The sequence below is a fragment of the Liolophura sinensis genome, chromosome 6 (assembly GCF_032854445.1).
Source record: "Liolophura sinensis isolate JHLJ2023 chromosome 6, CUHK_Ljap_v2, whole genome shotgun sequence".
Classification (NCBI taxonomy): Eukaryota; Metazoa; Mollusca; class Polyplacophora; order Chitonida; family Chitonidae; genus Liolophura; species Liolophura sinensis.
The window spans coordinates 76,134,333-76,154,156 of record NC_088300.1 but is presented as its reverse complement, the minus strand read 5'-3'; the positions used below and the strand labels follow the sequence as shown (position 1 = coordinate 76,154,156).

The following is a 19,824-nucleotide window of genomic DNA, read 5'->3' as shown; positions in this document are numbered from 1 at the left end:
ACAGAAAATCCTCCTGACATGAAGCTGCAGCCAAAGCAGCAAGAGCTAGATTTGAACATGAGACCTCGACCATCTGTCAAGGGCTTGATAGTTTCAGCGAGCCCTTGACTTCAAAAGTTAATTTCGAAAAGATGGAAATGTAAAATTGAATAAACAAGTGACCACTTTATGACTGCCTGTGTTGTAGAGATTTGCCAGGTCTGTTGTGAATGTTGCTCATGTAATTTATGGTACCTGCCTAAAGGCAAAATCAGAGTATTACAAATTAAATTCAACACAGTGGACATTCGAATTCTGCGATTGTCTATTCAAAAATTCTATAAGACGGATAGGAAGCTGGGGAACACGTGATCTCCTTAGTAACAAACAGCATGGGTGAAAAAAAAAACGGTCCTCCCAACCATATTGCATAGGAAAATGTCTTGCATCCGCTGGATTTGTAAAATTTTCAGCGTTCCAGATAGTCTTAGAGACTAGGATCTGACCCACTAGGCGGCACAATGATTACAAAAGCTGACTCAAGGGGAGACAATCAGAGTTACGTCCCCTTTGCATGAACATCCGGTTTCCTTTTTAACACGTGCATTTCGTGTCGTGTGTCCACACTTGCTGGATGATCATTTGACAGTCAACGCATGTTCATACATGGTACCAAGTGGATATGCTTGTATATTGTTGATTGAACATTTAAATGTCTGATATTCACGTGCTTGAGGCAGGTAAATATAAGAAATTGTTGAAAATAGACCGTTTAATTTAATTGAACTAACCTAGCGGTGGAACCTGTTACCTGTTGTGGGGGTTATGAACTGGTTCATCTGTATTAATCTTTCCACATTTTGTCTTAGAGTTCAAAGAATTCGCACTATTTATATTAGTGTATTCATTGTGATAAGTTTGTAGATATCAGGGGTAAATTTCATTCTGGTTTTCAGACAATGTTTTCTCTAAGCTCTAAATATACTAATTCATTGGCAGCAATTAAATGGTAGAAATTTGGTGCATATATGTTTTACCTGGACATGGATAAGGAAACAAATTGTGAAACTTAGTGTGATTTGGTGTAAATATACAACATATATTTGCTGGGGTACTTCGATCAGTTTATTTAAATATTGAGTCTGAGCAGAGGCCAGCAGAAGTTTTGTGTCCATGAGCCATAGTTTCATGTTTCGCTTATTGCCGTAAGCCATGAAAGAGTCATGGATAATAGATTGTCCCAGTAGACAATTCTAAAGTCCTTGACTAAAGATTGTCAATCCTTTTTTGATTGAATCCATGCTGAAATAATCTCAATTCGGCCTATGACATAAAACAGCAATGGAGTAAAAAATATCAAAAAAGCCAGTTAAGATTTGTAGGCCCATTCGATAAATATTATTTTGAGTCCCAATTAATAATTATCCAATGTTACACACAGTCAAAAGTATTTGTACAATAGGCTTAAATGGCCTAATATAGAGGCTACTATGCATAGATTTGCACATTCAGGTGCTATATGGATCAAGGCCAGTGTTTCATTGGCCCAGTTTTCATGCCCCACTTGTTGCTGTGACATTGTTAAATTAGGTATATGGCGAGTCAAGTCAACAGTGTAGGCCAAAATTTCCTTAGGATTTCCTTTTCAGTTGTGATAACATTGAGTTTCAGAGACACTCTGACATACACAATGAATTCTGAGATCCAGGAACTGTGTGAGCGACTCATCCCTGCAGGGTATATACAACAAGGAGCACAAGCCAGGCGCATTCATGAAAACAAGATCAGACATTTCTTACAACAGGTAAGCTACATTTTAGGATTTATTAAAATTATTCTATTGAATAATAACTAAATGCATATGCGGATGTACATGTTTAGCAGAGTTTCCTCCCACCATAATGTAGTTCGCCATTATATAAGTGAAATATTCTTGAGTACAATGTAAAACACCAATGAAGTAAATAAATAAATGCATTAATTTAAATTGGGGGTACTGACAGCAGAAACAGAATTTTCATCTTTTTGTTTCTGTTCTCTTCACACTAACTGGTAATATCAAGTTATTTATTTTCCTCGTTATGGTTTGCGGTTAAAGTGTCTATGAGACTAATTTTAGCTGAGCTGGTCATTGAAACATATAAATGATTGAACTTTTACAAAAATCAAAATATTACAAATCTATACAAAATAACGTTCCCCTGCCTGTTATTAATAAATGCATTAGTTTTAAATGTAAAAGGAAGTTACAGTACTGTGAATCTGTGTGTATGGTAATTTAAATCAAAAGATGACCATCTTGTATATCTGCAGAGAAAGTTGCCAGAAGAAGGCTGGGAAGATGCTACAATAGAGCTATTGTTACAAGAATTTTCACTGATGGATAGTAACAACTTCCCAGGAAACTGTGGCGTGGGGGAAAGAGAAGCTCGCATAGCATCAGGCCTGGTGGCCAGGAGACACTTCAGGTAATGAACAGTGTTGGTCATATAAATGATTAACTGTTAATATAACCATGTTCAAGTAGGGTAACTAAGATCTGGTGTGAATGGTACTGATCTCATGTGATTACAGATTGTTTTAACGTCTCCCTTTTAACAGCTCTTTAAATGTTACACCTGCTGACAAGGTGATATTTGGCACCTTCGTAAAATTTTGGGGATTATTACTAGATTAAAAGTCTAAATAGCTGATATGAGGACTTGGAATTGTTAACTGTAGTTGCACAAATTGGCTAGTTTATTGCATTTATGTACTGTATTAACCAGGGCATTAGCCAGGATCTGACAATAGGGCGTCCAAAAGGTAGGGGGTTTGGGGGCCGCCACTTGAGGCCCCCGTAAATAAGCAGGGGGTCTGCCGCCGGAGACATTTTATCGCCACTGTATCATTGAAAATCAAGACCTTTTAATAGCTTTAATTGCCATTATATCACTGGAAATAATGTATTACTATTGGACCCAAGAAATTGACAGTTTTTAGGGGCACCCAATATATCACACTTTTCCCACCAATGACTGACACTGAGTGCGAATCACTAAAAAGAGTACATAAATTTTATATTAAACTATGTAAGGTTACAATCTGTTATGCTTTGGACAACCAAGTGTGAAACAGGAGGTAGAAAAACAAATTGAACTGTAAAATACACAATTCAATACAGATGCAAGGAAAACAATGGCAATTTGGCACAGCAGTTCTGACAGTTCAAGTGTGAATGCTGTGAATCAGGAGGTAGAAATAAATATACTGTGAACAATAAAATACACAAAAATACATATAAATGCATGGTAATTTGGCACAGCAGGTGCATGTCACTCACAGTTACACTACTTCACATTAAAATGCAACGGAACCAAATCAGAATACAGTATACATAGCTCTTACAACTGAGACTGAGAACAGGCAAAATTATCACCACTGAATCTGTGACTGTCACTCACTAAAAAGAGTAGTGTCACCAATCACCATACGATTTGAGCAGCTAAGTCACAGTAGGTAGAAATAAACTTTGTAAAATACAAAATACAAAACAAAACAAAACAAAACAAAACAAAAAACAATTCAAATACATGTACTATCAGTCACATATCTATGTCGAGAAATTAACTTTTGGCACAGTGACAAAGTAGTGCATGTCAAACATCATTTCTGTCATCTGAATACATATATGAATACACTTTGAAAACTTACATGTTAGAAAAATATTCACAATCTATTATACATACATATAATGTTAATACACTTTGAAACAGTGTACTGGGCTGTGGGCTGGGACTCGCCGTGCCTGTCGCGCGCTTAATGGGACTCCTGTCTCGTGGGTCGTCTACAATTTCTTCATCGCCGTCACTCTCGCTGCTGACATCGACATGGCTACTGCTGCTACTGGGATTTGCTATTTCTTTTGACCGAAAAAAGTCCGTAATTTTCCCCTCCGACATGCCTACAACTAGTAAAACCCGATCGCACAAACTGACAATTTAATGAGCACGTGTGAAAGAAAAAGTTCTCGACGACGCAGTTGCAATCCCAATCGTCAATCTTCGGGTTTTCCTGATCCTTTCCGGCCGGCACTGTGTACAGAGCGCGAGTCTGAAGCCCTTCTCAAAATTAACCCGCGAACTTTACTATTATTGTACCTTAAAATATCGTATTTTGACGAAAGTAGTTCGGATCCATATCCTTACTTGGTCATTTGCAGATGATTTTGTCACTGATTACGAGCGCCAATGCAGACAACAACAACAACACAACCTCACGTATGTTTCGATGGAACGATCTTAAATATATTTACTTTGTTTTTAACCCCCCCCAAATAAAATTTTGATTCAAAATTTTGCCCGTCCAAAATACCCCTTTTGGCTGGATTGCCCGTCCAGTTGGACGGGTGGACGGGTGTCTGGCTAGCATCATGGTATTAACTATGGTCAGTGTTTTTGGAAATGTATATTTAAAAGGTTAGGTCATGGTATTGGACGGTCGGGTGACATTGCTGCCATCCAACCAAAAGCTGCGGGATCAAGTCTCCTGATGAAATTGACCAATAGCATGGCCTTGGATGTGCTTAAGCTGTCAGGTAATAAAAGTACATGAATCCTGTATGATTGTGCCTTGTGACTCTGCATTCTGCAGAGTAAATTTTGTCTGCCCTGCTTGACTTGTGCCTTGTGACTCTGCATTCTGCAGAGTAAATTTTGTCTGCCCTGCTTGACTTGTGCCTTGTGACTCTGCATTCTGCAGAGTAAATTTTGTCTGCCCTGCTTGACTTCTGCCTGTGCTGTCTGTATAGGGTGGTATGTCTCTCCAAAGGTTTTTTCTGGTTCATGAAGAATGCTGTGGGTGAAAAAAACAAATGGTTTTACAATTCATTTAAATGTCAAATATGTCAAAATGTCAAAGAGTGTTTTTTGTTTTGTAAACAAGGATGTAACAATCATATGGCTATACATGTATATAACTAGTGCACTGTGTATTCTGGTTCAGGTTAGAATAATGCAGCTGATTTTAATGGTAACTGTCGTCTGAAAAAATGTGTTAATCAAGTTGTCCTGTATTCTTTATATTTCAGGTGTGCAGTTAGTAGCAGGCTGCTTTGTTGTTCCCATGGCAACCGGAATGAGTCTGGCACTGTGTATGTCCACTTTCCGTCAGAAGAGAAGAAAGGCACGTTATGTTCTTTGGCCGAGGATTGACCAAAAGTCCTGCCTAAAGTCTGTCCTAGCCGCAGGTCAGTAGACATGATTCTGGAACAGTAGATAAACTACTAACTACTAACTAACTAACTAGTTAGTACGCCAGCGTGGCGCAATGACCCAAGGAGCCTCTCACCCATGCAGTCACGTTGAGTTCAAGTGGCTTACTCTCCTGCATTAGGGAAGGTCTGTCAGCCACCTGCAGGTGGTCGTGGATTTTCTTCAGGCTAGTTCTGCCCGGTTTCCTCCTGCCACAATGCTGGCCGCTGTTGTATTAGTTAAATATTCTTGAGTACGGCGTAAAAGACGAATCAAATAGATAAATAAATAAACTAAGCCCTGGAATTGTGTATAATTTTTGTGACTTAATTGTTGATGTTCCTAGATGAATGCAGAAGTAATACTTCTCTGACTGGTGTGTTCATTCAGGGTTTGAGCTGGTTGTTGTGGAGAACAGACTTGAAGGAGATGAACTGAGAACTGATTTGGTCAGACTAGAAGAGAAGATGAAGGAGTTAGGAGTTGAGAACATTCTATGTGTCTTGTCCACCACAAGCTGCTTTTCTCCTCGTGTCCCGGACAGGTAGTCTCCATGTTCTCCTAACAATTATGTGATGGTTCCAGTGGCAGAGTGTAAAATTTAAACAGTTGACAAAAGACCAAGTGATCAGCATCAAACTGGTTAATGCAGGTTGTGCTGTCTTTTTTGGAAACAGCTATTACAAATAATTGCAAAACTTGACCTCAACACAATGCTAATCTTGGGTCAAACATGGTTTATTTCCAGTAATTAATTTTTTCATTTTTTTTTCAAGCCTAGAGGAGATTGGCAGTCTATGCCAGAAGTACAGCATTCCTCATCTCGTCAATAATGCATACGGGAGTTCAGGCCTCAAAGTGTACACATCTGCTGCAACAGGTGAGCTATTGATCAAAGTGTACACATCTTCTACAACAGGTGAGCTATTGATCAAAGTGTACACATCTTCTACAACAGGTGAGTTATTGATCCTCAGTGGATAGACATTGACCAGAAGAATAAATGGCATTCCAGATTTGTGCAATGGTAACTTGATGTTGTTTGAATAGTTGAGTGACAGTTGCTGATAGTAGAGTGAGTAGTTTTGTCTCTTAAGGTCCAAGTGTGGGTGTAAATCTAAACAAGATCATGTACAATTCAGTTTGCTGCTGTTACGTTTATACATTTTATTAATGACTGTAAACATAATAATTAATTTTCTGAGTTGGACAAAGTACAGAAATAAACAGAATCACCTTTGTAAAACAGATGATGTAGACCAATTATACTGAAGTGAACTCATACAATTGATTCATTCAGTTTGAAATACATGCAATGACAAAAACTGCTTTCAGGCAGCACGTGTGGGCAGAGTTGATGCATTTGTTCAGAGCACAGACAAAAACTTTATGGTTCCTGTAGGAGGCTCAGTTATAGCAGGCTTTGACAAGACTTTTGTTGAAGAAATCGGGAAAATGTACCCAGGTTAGCAAAATGGTTATCAACCTTTTTGCCTCTCAAATAATGCTTGTATGTGTACTTGGGCTTTAGCGTCATAATGAACAACTTTTCAGTCATATGATGACGAAGAGTCCGTAGGTATGTGTACATGTATTGTGTCTTCTTGTGTCTATGCCATCCTAGTGTTGCTGCCACTGAAGTATCATGCCAAAGACACCAGACATGACACTCCACCCAGTCACATTATACTGACACTGGGACAACCAGTCATGTTTCCTTGCTCTACCTCTCAGTGCTGCAGCAGGTACCATTTTTAAAGTCTTTGTTATGACCCGACCCAGGTTTGATCTCGAGGTCTCTCGACTTCGGGGCGGACACTGTAACCATTAGGCCACCAAAGCTGTCTCTCAAAAAATGCAGTAAATATTTGTACTTAATCTTGAGGAGTCATCTTGCTTGATCTGCATTGTGGCAGTTATTCCCCCTGAGTTTGCTTTGATCAACTAAGTCTCAGATTAATTATTTCTTCTTTCTACATTACTATTTTGTCCTTATTTAACTAAATAAGGCTGTCTCTCAAAAAATGCAGTAAATATTTGTACTTAATCTTGAGGAGTCATCTTGCTTGATCTGCATTGTGGCAGTTATTCCCCCTGAGTTTGCTTTGATCAACTAAGTCTCAGATTAATTATTTCTTCTTTCTACATTACTATTTTGTCCTTATTTAACTAAATAGTTTAATTTTTTTCACATGTAAATGAGATAATGTCAACACAGTTAATCTTTTAAAGAACCATGAAAGACTCATTTTGATACCATCCTGTGCAAAGTTTAATGACTCGCTTTTGATTAGTGTAGTAAAATTATGATTCATTTACTGACTTTTGATCTGCTTTCTGCATGGCCTCCTCAGGTAGAGCGTCGGCTTCCCCGTCCATTGACCTGTTTATCACTCTCCTTTCCCTTGGGGCTCAGGGCTACAGGAAGTTGTTACATAAGAGAAAGGATATGTATATCTACCTTCATCAGAAAATGACAGTGTGTGCAGAGAGATATGGGGAACGAATCCTCCAGACAAAACACAACCCTATCTCTATAGGTAAACTACAGAAAATATCATAGTCATGTTTTTGCATGCATTATACATCTAAGACACCTGCTACATTGACAATATATCGTGACACATTTTGCTTCAAAGAGAACAAAGAGCAAAAGTTTTTTTTACCATTCATTCCTTCATGACACGATTTCTAATAACCTTTTCAGAAATGGCATACAGTATCTGTTATCTTTAAGAAATGATCTGAGAAAAGATCTGCTGTTTTATGAAACAACTCAGGATCAGTTTTGTTTATGTTCCTATAAAATTATAGTCCTCTGAGAATGTGTATCTTTCCTTTGTCTCCTGTGGTTTTGATACAAATTAAGCCTGTTAGGGATGGTTTTTGACGTGTGATAATAAGAGTATGCATTTCTATTGACCGACTTTGGATTTGTATCCCAAATGTTGCATGTTTAACATTTACATTTCAGCAATGTCTCTAAGTAAACTGTCTTCACAAGATGCCAGACTGATCACAGAAGTGGGCTCCATGCTATTCACTCGTTTTGTTTCAGGCACAAGGTGAGCTTAGCATTACGAGTAACCAGTTCTGATTGAATGCCTAACCATATTTTCATTAGACATCAGGCACTTTACTGTGCCTAACCCTATTTTCATTAGACATCAGGCACTTTACTGTGCTTAACCCTATTTTCATTAGACATCAGGCACTTCACTGTGCCTAACCCTATTCTCATTAGACATCAGGCACTTTACTGTGCCTAACTCTATTCTCATTAGACATCATGCACTTTATTGTGCCTAACCCTATTCTTATTAGACGCCAAGCACTTTACTGTGCCTAACCCTATTCTCATTAGAAATCCAGCACTTTACTGTGCCTAACCCCATTCTCATTAGACATCAGGCACTTTACTGTGCATAACCCTATTCTTATTAGACACCAAGCACTTTACTGTGCCTAACCCTATTCTCATTAGACAGGGAAAAATTTGATATTTAACAGCAGTTGTTTAATGATCTGTGACAATTTGGTGTGAGAACAATAAGAGTGCAACAACAGAGATAACCATTTCAAACCCTGTAGTCATTACAGAGGCAAGGTACTACACGTATGTGGAGATTATATATACTGTAGGAAGGTGGGGCATGATCGTGGCATAAGATGCTTGTCTTTATTGGTTCAATGCCAGCCTTTGACAGGGAATTTTGTTGATTCCTCTCCTTTTGGTGTTCTCATTGACTTCAGGGCATTTATCCATCCACATGGCTCATTGACATGTTTAGATGGTTTTACTTACAGTTTGTCAAGGGAGTATTGTCTTCCAACAATATGGCACTTTTCTTCCAGCAATATAGCACCTGTCTTCCAGCAATATGGCTTGTGTCTTCCAGCAATGCAGCACTTGTCTTCCAGCAATATGACTTGTGTCTTCCAGCAGTATGGCTTGTGTCTTCCAGCAATATAGCACTTGTCATCCAGAAATATGGCTTATGTCTTCCAGCAGTATGGCCTGTGTCTTCCAGCAATATGGTTTGTGCCTTCCAGCAGTATGGCTTGTGTCTTCCAACAATATTGCACTTGTCTTCCAGCAATATGGTTTGTGTCTTCCAGCAGTATAGCACGTGTCTTCCAGCAGTATAGCACTTGTCTTCCAGTGATATGACTTGTGTCTTCCAGCAATATGGCTTGTGTCTTCCAGCAATATAGCACTTGTCATCCAGAAATATGGCTTGTGTCTTCGAGCAGTATGGCTTGTGTCTTCAGGCAATATGGCTTGTGTCTTCCAGCAATATAACACTTATCTTCCAGCAATATGGCTTGTGTCTTCCAGCAATATAGCACTTGTCTTCCAGCAATATGGCTTGTGTCTTCCAGCAATATGTCAGGTGCCTTCCAGCAACATGGCTTGTGTCTTCCAGCAATGCAGCACTTGTCTTCCAGCAATATGGCGTGTGTCTTCCAGCAGTATGGCTTGTGTCTTCTAGCATTATGGCTTGTGTCTTCCAGCAATATAGCACTTGTCTTCCAGCAATATGGCTTGTGTCTTCCAGCAATATGTCAGGTGCCTTCCAGCAACATGGCTTGTGTCTTCCAGCAATGCAGCACTTGTCTTCCAGCAATATGGCGTGTGTCTTCCAGCAGTATGGCTTGTGTCTTCTAGCATTATGGCTTGTGTCTTCCAGCAATATAGCACTTGTCTTCCAGCAATATGGCTTGTGTCTTCCAGCAATATGGCTTGTGCCTTCCAGCAACATGGCTTGTGTCTTCCAGCTATGCAGCACTTGTCTTCCAAGTGGATTGTATGTTCCAGCACATGCAGGAGAAATTATATGGGTCATGTTGGAAAGTCTATCTCTGACTCAGCAAGGGCACTATAGCAGGCACTCAATTTCCTCTACCCATGAAAATGATCACCAATCCATTAAATCAATAAATCAGTAAGTCATATTTCTGAGGAATAACTCGCCTGGTCTTGATAATATTCTATGAAGCTTAGATGTTTTATGAAGTGACATTTGACAAGACAAATATGTACATGTACCTGAATTCCTCAACCTTTGCACATATGAAAAAGCAGCTTTCAATGCAATTTATGTACATTTTTAATTTGATTTTGGAGACGAAACTACATTGGTTGGATTAGCCAATTTTAGGTGTTCACAAAAAGCATAATAATATCAGTCTACACAGAATAATGCCCTCAGAATATGCTTGAATAAACACCTTGTAAACATGTGAAAAGGTTGAAGAATTACAGTTAGGTCAAATTGATACACTCTGTAAGCTGATTCAGCAGGATTCAGTGGTATGCCACAGTTTCACACAGAATGCTTTGTCTTCATTTGCAGAGTTATTGCCTCTGGAGGAACAGAATCAGTGATTGGTGGCCGCACATTTCGTAATTTTGGAGCTCATTACGACAATTACCCATGTCCATATTTAACAGCTGCGGCAGCTGTTGGCATGACAACAGAGGATGTGGACAATTTTATCAGTAGACTGGATAAAACTCTGAGCAAGTACTACAGGTCAGCACCCATTGAAAGACCCAGTTGTGATGTGAAAGATATACCAACTAACAAAGGTGAAGCTGACATAGTCTGAAGAGAAGGATTGAGACTTCACCTCAAACTGCCATCAAGGGGGGCCTCCGTGGCTCAGACGGTTAAAGCGCTAGCGCAGCGTAATGACCCAGGAGTCTCTCACCAATGCGGTCGCTGTGAGTTCGAGTCCAGCTCATGCTGGCTTCCTGTCCGGCCGTACGTGAGAAGGTCTGTCTGCAACCTGCGGATGGTCGTGGGTTTCCGCCGGGCTCTGCCCGGTTTCCACCCACCATAATGCTGGCCGCCGTCGTATAAGTGAAATATTCTTGAGTACGGCGTAAAACACCAATCAAAAAAAAAAAAAAAAAAAAAAAACTGCCATCAAGGTGACATTGAAATCAGTTCATTCACTCCACTCTTCATCTCAGTGATTACTGAATGTATGACTCAGTGCTATACTTGTATGCCAGTTTTACATAAAATATAAAATTGAATAATGATCTTGGCTGTTGTATCAGTGTTGATATAATCATATCATAACAGATTTTTATGTAAATTAGACATACATATTGAAATAAAAGAAGGAACATGTTATGTAGGAATATATGTACATGTATGTTCATGTGTAATTATTAAATTTATATTATGCTTGTCAGTTTGTAATAAAGAGAAATATCAAAATGGCTCTACTTGTGTATATGTCAGAAAACATTCCATCCATGCAGTCTGAGGTGTGACAAGACATTCCATCCACAAGCTGTGACAGATCAGCCATGCCATCTGAGGTATGACAAGACAATCCATCCACTTGTTGTGACAGATTATCCATCCAGCCTGAGGTGTGACAAGACATTCCATCCACTAGCTATGACAGATCAGCCATATCGTCTGAGGTATGACAAGACATTCCATCCACCTCTGTGACAGATCAGCCATGCTGCCTGAGGTGTGACAAGACACGCCATTACAAGCTGTGACAGATCAGCCATGTCGTCTGAGGTATGACAAGACGTTCTATCCACTAGCTGTGACAGATCAGCCATGTCGTCTGAGGTATGACAAGACATTCCATCCACTAGCTGTGAATGGAATAGCCATGTCGTCTGAGGTATGACAAGACATTCCAGCCACTTGCTGTGACAGATCAGCCATGCTGCCTGAGGTATGCCGAGACATTCCATCCGCTAGTTATGACAGATCAGCCATGCTGTCTGCCTTTGAGGTTTGACAAGACATTCCATCCACTAGCTGTGACAGATCAGCCGTGCTGTCTGTGGTATGACAAGACGTTCCATCCACTAGCTGTGACAGATCAGCCATGCTGTCTGAGGTGTGACAAGACATTCCATCCACAAACTGTGACAGATCAGCCATGCTGTCTGAGGTATGACAAGACTTTCCATCCACAAGCTGTGACAGATAAGCCATGCTGTCTGAGGTATGACAAGACCCTCCATCCACTAGCTGTGACAGTTCAACCTTGTGGTCTGAGGTGTGACAAGACACTCCATTAACTAGCTGTGACAGACCAACCTTCTGGTCTGAGGTGTGACAAGATGCACCATTAACTAGCTGTGGCAGACCGATTTTCTGGCATGAGGTATGACAAAAACTCCATCCAATAGCTATGACAGGTCAACCTTGTGGTCTGAGGTGTGACAAGACATTTCATCCACTAGCTGTAACAGACCAACCCTGTGGTCAGAGGTATGGCAAGACACTCCATCCACCATCTTGAGGTATGACAAGATCCTCCGTCCACTAGGTATGACAGACCAACTTTGTGGTCTGAGGTGTGACAAGACACTCCATCCACTAGGTGTGACAGACCAACCTTCTGGTCTGAGGTGTGACAAGATGCTCTGTCCACTAGCTGTGACAGACCAACCTTGTGGTCTGAGGTGTGACAAGACACTCCATCCACTAGCTGTGACAGACCAACCTTGTGGTCTGACGTGTGACAAGACCCTCCATCCACTAGGTGTGACAGACCAACCCTGTGGTCTGAGGTATGGCAAGATGCTCTGTCCACTAGCTGTGACAGACCAACCCTGTGGTCTGAGGTATGGAAAGACACTCCATCCACTAGCTGTGACAGACCAACCCTGTGGTCTGAGGTATGGCAAGATGCTCTGTCCACTAGCCGTGACAGACCAACCCTGTGGTCTGAGGTATGACAAGATGCTCTATCCACTAGGTGTGACAGACCAACCTTGTGGTCTGAGGTGTGACAAGACACTCCATCCACTAGCTGTGACAGACCAACCTTGTGGTCTGACGTGTGACAAGACACTCCATCCACTAGTTGTGACAGACAAACCTTCTGGTGTGGGGTGTGACAAGACGTTCCATCCACTGGCTGCGACAGATCAACCTGACATATAGAAAAAAGCTCCGTTCACTAGTAAAATGCTCTATCTACTAGCTGCATTACAGATTGATCTTCTGGTGTGGCAAGAAGCTCCCTTCACTAGCAGACCTAACTGATGGCCTGAGATATGTCCACCCATCCTTTGTATTTAAGATCCTGAGCATCGAAGCTATCATTGCATCTTTTGTGTCTTTCCTGATGATGGAACAAACATTTGAAATACGGATTGACTATGACTTTAACACTCGGAGTTGTTATTTTAAATGCAAAGGTTGGCTGGCCATACCTCAGGCCAGTAGTTTGATCTGCTCGTAGATAAGGCATGTGGCTTCTTTTGCTTTATAAATAACTAATGTGTGTTGAACTACTGGGTTTTTGAACACGGTATGGATATCTGTCGTCGGTATGTTTTCCCGATCTGCAGCCATGGTATGATTGGTGCAGCTCAAACCAAACCTACGCCACACTCACCTCATCCTGTAAATCACTGCAGCGTAACCACAGTGGTAGGCATTGAAAGTACGCATTGCCTGCTTACAGGTTTTCCCCAGGAAAAGCTCTCCAAAGAATAGGTAATGTTACGAATAAATGGTACGAAACATTGGCAAAACCGCAAACGTTAAATTTATCTGGGACTGATGTTATACTAGTCGTCCCAGATTTTATGAGCGTTCAGTTTATGGAACAGGAATTATTACTGGAAGTCTAGCTATTGCTGGGATAATTTTCAACAGGGAAGCAATTTTCAAGAAGTGTAAACATTGGCATGGCCAGAGAAATGTGTATTTTAGAATAACTAGTCCTTCAAGGAGAAGTTCATGCTATTTTATGCTCCCACTGCAGTTGGTCAAATTCTCCGCTTATCGGATTCACCTTTCCAGACAGAAATTTGGTTATTTTGAATCATGGACATTTCTTGTTTTGTTCTTAACCTTACCGGTTTGCGGGATACACTGTCGAAGTGCAAAAGACTACACTGAGAGTAAAACTGTTGCAGCGACGACATTCTGATAGCTGACAAATGGTCACACTTAACCGGTGAAATTCAACCTCAGGTAGGGTTTTATTTTAACTTTTCATGTTAATTTTTGGAAAGTAGTAAATTACATTCTCTAAGACAATGGCTTAAACAAAATTAGGTAAGGATATTCACTGCTATTTATTTGACGTACTGTTATCTAATTGTCACTGCGTTGCCATCACCTACGGCCGTTTGCGAAAGCAGGTGTCCTGTACGCTTTCGGAATTATTAATAACATGACTAATAATAGTTTAATAATGAAGCATGATTTTGTTCATGCTTCTTCCGATATGCAATAATCATTACCGCCTTTGTTTGCAACGCTACCAGGTTTGTCAATTTTTGTCCGATTTAATCGTAACGTTATCGATTCTTTGGATGGCTGGAAGGTGTTGTTTATGACTGCAGTTTTCCTTAGCAACCGTCTTAATAGTCGTGTGAGCACTGATATTTGTTAGTTTAGATTCTGTGATTGGATGGCCTAGTTGTGCTAGGCCATCCAATCATTGTACAAGTTAAATCTTGAAAACGTACATAAATAACGCACATTAAGAACAACGTGAATACTTCGTGATTTAATGAACAAGTTTTGATATCAATAAAGTGATTTTAAATCGTACGTATTTCAGTTTATGAGTGTTACACAGATAGTTGCTACAGTAGTGGCGTTAAGCTACAATCATTGATTCCAACAGAAATTCAAAGTTTTATTTACAACTTCACCAATACCGTGAACCGTTTCCTGATGGATGGACAAGAAACTACATGTGCTTTGAATGCATACTGCACCGTTGTCTGGCGCACGTCAAACTGAATACAGGCATTAAGTTCTGTCTTTTCGCCGACCTAATGTTTCTTACATTACAGATCACATTACAGATCACATTATTACAACTTGTAATTTTTGATGATTTGTGACGTTTCCAATGAACAAGCATGGGCTATCCTGATCACAAGTATGGGACTGTAAAACTTCAGTGTCCGTAGAGATGAAAAGAATGTTCATAAAATCGCTCAAACATAAAAACGTTCAAACTGATGTAATACATGGAGTCAATTACCGCAACACACTTTCTAAAAATGTCGCTTTTGGGCCTCGCTGATTCAACTGGATAAGCACTCCAGATATCAGAAGTGATGTTCATCGTCCGTGTCTTCTTGGTCTGCCTTGGTCATTTTGTCAGCTTTGTCTAAATCTCTTGACGAATTAAAGTTTTAACGACGCTTACCTGTAGCCGTGCATGTGATGGCAGTGGTAAGCATACGCGAACGTGTACGGGGGGTACACTCGAAACGCCTGTCATAGTAAGAAACCATGTAAAGTCCGTCTTCCTCTCATGATTTAACACTCTCACATCAGCATTACTCGTATAAGATGATGATAAATTGCCTCACGGTAATCGTGCAATGGTTTCACCACTGACTTTTCGCTAACTAGAAGACTGTTACTAGAATCAGTATAATCAGGAATCCCAGCAGGAGACCCACATCTTGTAATGCCGCCAGCGTCACTTTGGATCGGATCGAGCTGTACGCTGGATCTCTTTCGTCCGCTGTTCGAATTTCTGGAAGCTGTAGATGAGAGAAAAAAATGAAACGTAACATAAGTAGGCCTGCTTTGCCCGTCTGTTTATCAACAACGCACACAACCAAGCGTTTTCGGTCAAAGGGTTTATGTTAAGTCTTCTGTCGCGAAGACATTAACCAGAGTTGATTCTACATTCTGGCCTCTTTATGCCTGTCCACAATGACCGAGAAGCCTCCCGCCAATACGGTCGCTGCGAGTTCAAGCCCAGCACATGCTGGGTTTCCCCCGGGCTTTCTTTTCACCATAATGCTGGCCGCCGTCGTATAAGTGAAGTATTTTTGAGTACGGCGTAAAACACAGACCAAATAAATAAACAAATCTTTATGCCGGTCAGGTGGGGAAAAATACTTTGTCGTAAAGTTAGACAAGGTTTATTCGTCTGTATTACTATTTTATACCTAAGCGCATGTTAACTTAGCAACCTAGGGGATTGGATCTGCATGGATATTTCATCGGTGGTCGTCCCCCGGAGTTTAATCTTTAAAGTACGCATGCGTAGAGATTGTATCTCTAAAGTCGTAAACTCCAAAGATGGGCATACCTAAGGCGATGTTTCGTAGGCTTACCATATCCACCAGTGCGATGTACATGAAGACGCCGCCAGCGACGGAGAATATCCACTTATCAGCGGCCGTGGCTTCCGACAGGAGAATACCCACAGCAAGTCCAGCCAGGCAGGGCAGACTAACCAGTAAGTTGTACAGCAACGCCTTCTTCATCTTCATTCCCGAGTGTACCAAAATGGCGATGTCGCCTGTGATAAGAATGAACACCAAAATGGATTTCGCTTTCACGATATGACGCTTATAGAATACCCTAAACCACTAACAAGAATAATCTCACATACTGACAACTTTTTGGGGGCTTTGCATTTCTTTATATAAGCCACTGAAAAGTGTGTCGCAACCTTAAAAACTGAACTAAGTAACACAGTTTCATCTATTTTGCCGAGTATGGGTTTAAGCCGAACTAAAGAATATATCACAAGATATCGATTAGGGTCGCCGTTTATTGGGAACGAAAGCGGATTCTCATAGTTATAGACATGCGTTGTCCCTCGTCCAATAACTGTGAATCTACCCAACTAAAAAGCCACTGGCTTTCGCCAAATACTTGACAACCTGTCTGGTTAAAGTCATTGCCTTTCGGATAACATCCAAACGTAAGACCACACCTGAACCAACATGGAAGGACTATACATGGGTCAAGGGCCGGTGGCAGTGGAGACAACTTTATTCAGCTTATAATGCAATGGTTCTTTGTGAGACATCCACTCATCAGGTATAAAAATGGGATCTCGGAATGATAGGGTGCAGAAAAGGAGACATGTATAAGTGTTAGGATCATACCACCTAAAACTGGGACATATATTTGTAAAACCGATGATGCATGGAAAATGGGCTAGTCATTCCATGTCGCCGCTGACGTAATTTCTCCCCACTGACCTAGTTCATGAGGCAGTTCCTCGCAGAGAATCGCCACGGACACACTGATGCCAGTAACTACGCTGTTGGCGAAGCTGGCTCCGATGGACAAGCCATCCACAAACTTATGTATCCCGTCAGCGATGAGGACAATCCAGGCGACTGTAGCCACCTGACCATCGGGTGATAGTCCGTGTGAGTGACCGTGTCCAGTCTGCAGGGATTCCACGACCACCTCATCCAGACCCGGCTTCTCCGGAGAGGGTTTGTCATTTCCTACCTCCAGCATTTCTTGTTCCTCAGCGATCTTCTTTTGCTTACTGTTTTTCTCGAGCTTTTGCTAAGCCACAAAAGAAAAGCCAAACTCTATACCTCTGTGTGTTACTCATTTTTTTTTACATGAATAGCAATCAAACGATCGGCGACATTAAACTTTCACACCATCTAACATCCGGGGAACATTTTTTTTTAACAGACTTAGTTGTTGTCTTCAAAGTTAAAGCACTGTTGAACTGGGAACCTTTTTCGCCTAAAATTATTCAGAAAAAAGCTGTGCAGTATGTTGTTTATTCATTACTTTAGGTTTTTAAATAACGTGTGGTACTTAACGTTTAGACTCCTGTATTGGTTAAAAACAGCGGTAAATCTGGATACAATCGGAGTCGCCAATGCGCGAGAAAAGATGTTCCAGTGGCTTAACATTTTAAACCAGCCATGTAAACTCAAAGTGGTCGTGTTGGAAATTGTGTTATTTAAAAGGTTTCAAAAATAGAAAAAAAGCTGAAGTAACAATACGCTAGCCGTACCATGAACTTGGAGGAAAACACCGTTATATTGTCATCAAATCTAAAAGAAGTACTGCATGGGAAAATACTGGTTTACTCATATACTTATGATTTGTAAAGAACTCGTTCCGACAAGTACTTTGCACTTATCAGTTCATGTGGACGGAGCTTTGCTAACATTCTCCTGTAGTAATGCCGATAACTTTTAATCATTGTGTGTGTGTGATTGAATTCAGCTCAAGCCGTATGCATCATATAGGGCGTTATCACCCGAGTCGGTTTTGTCAACAAAAAGATGGTAGCCATTATACGAAGTGAAATAATCGTACATTAAGTGCAGTTAAAACGTTAATCACATAAGAGACCTGTACAACGGTGGTACCTTTCTCCACTCGGCCTGTAAACGCATGACTTGTTCCCACACGTAAAACACGAAGAGAGAAGCTATTACAGTGGCTGACTTCCATTTGTACTTGCCCGCTGTTTCTTCGATGTTCATCAGATCAAACGCCTGGGTCATGATGAAATTATAAAAAATGTATGCCATTATAGACAAAAACGTAGAAAGTGGACACTACAAGAGCAACGACGACAATGCGTTAAATACGAACTAAAAGAGCAGACAGTTATCGGCAGTTGAGAAGTGCAATGGTTCTAACTACTGACGAACATATAGAATAATGTTGAGAATATAATGAGCCATAAAATTTGGCTGTTAACACAATCTAAAAAGTTTGAAACATTTATGTCTTATTACATGACGCACCAATCCTGAACAACACGAGCAAGACTCGGTAGCAATGTAGCTAGAATCAAGAGGACATGAATATTAAGAAGCTGTGCACACAAGGTCTCTTACCTCTGGAATGAGCACAAAGATTGAGGTCCCGGCCATAGCCCCTACACCCAAAGCTACCATCATGATCAAAGTTTTCTTGTAGAACGGTTTGTCCATTATTGGTACCAAGACAGCGCCCACCATGGAGATGCAGTTGATGACGAGTACGAAACCAGTACCGTATCCCCAGGCTGGAAGAAGGGTATTATTAATCAGGAAGACGTCAACTGGGAACGATGTATAGGATAATCAGTGCAGCAAAATAGGCCTTAATAAGCGAATGTGTTTCAAGACTCCTCCATTGTCCAAAATGACCCTAACTTTGCATCTTAGAGTTCAATTTAGACAGAGAGTCGGGTTGAAGGATAGGCCAACAAATAAGACCATGTACCGCTTGGTGTAGTAGATACTGGAGAGGCGTCTTACCTTCAGCTGGGGTCGACTTCCGGTGCCTAGTGGCTGCTCCATCCTCTGCCGGAAGTGGTGTTGACACATGGGGTTGGTGAAAACAGAAGTAACGGACGAGTTGTAAAACATCGTATGGAATATCTGGTTGGTAATTGTCTATGGAATCAATGCCGTCGTCGGTGACGTTGTAAAACTGCAGAACACTGTCCGGGCTAATGCACTGCAACAGACAGTAGAATGGTGAGCTGGGGCTAAAACTGCAACAGACAGTAGAATGGTGAGCTGGGGCTAATGTACTGCAACACCCAGTAGAATGGTGATCTGTGGCTAATAAATTGCAACAAACAGTCGAATGGTGACCTGGAGCTAATTCACTGCAATACACAGTAGAATGGTGAACTGGGGCTAATACACTGCAACACAGCAGAATGGTGAGCTGGGGCTAATACACTGCAACACACAGCAGAATGGTGAACTGGGGCTAATACACTGCAATACACAGTAGAATGGTGAATTGGGGCTAATGCCCTGCAACACACAGTAGAATGGTGAGCTGGGGCTAATACACTGCAACAGACAGCAGAATGGTGAGCTGTGGCTAATAAATTGCAACACACAGTATTTATT

At 40.9% G+C, this 19,824-nt stretch overlaps 1 protein-coding gene across 1 annotated transcript; it reads left to right on the top strand.

Moving 5' to 3' along the window:
* Nucleotides 1-586: 586 nt before the first annotated feature.
* On the top strand, nucleotides 587-10,858 carry LOC135468216 (O-phosphoseryl-tRNA(Sec) selenium transferase-like). The gene is given in 12 exon segments (XM_064746341.1): nucleotides 587-719; nucleotides 1,629-1,783; nucleotides 2,293-2,447; nucleotides 4,437-4,555; nucleotides 5,048-5,206; nucleotides 5,601-5,754; nucleotides 5,987-6,050; nucleotides 6,052-6,090; nucleotides 6,546-6,675; nucleotides 7,565-7,750; nucleotides 8,185-8,275; nucleotides 10,568-10,858. Coding segments are annotated over 12 exon segments (1,536 nt in total). The 5' UTR covers nucleotides 587-691; the 3' UTR covers nucleotides 10,824-10,858.
* The last annotated feature ends 8,966 nt before the right edge of the window (nucleotides 10,859-19,824 follow it).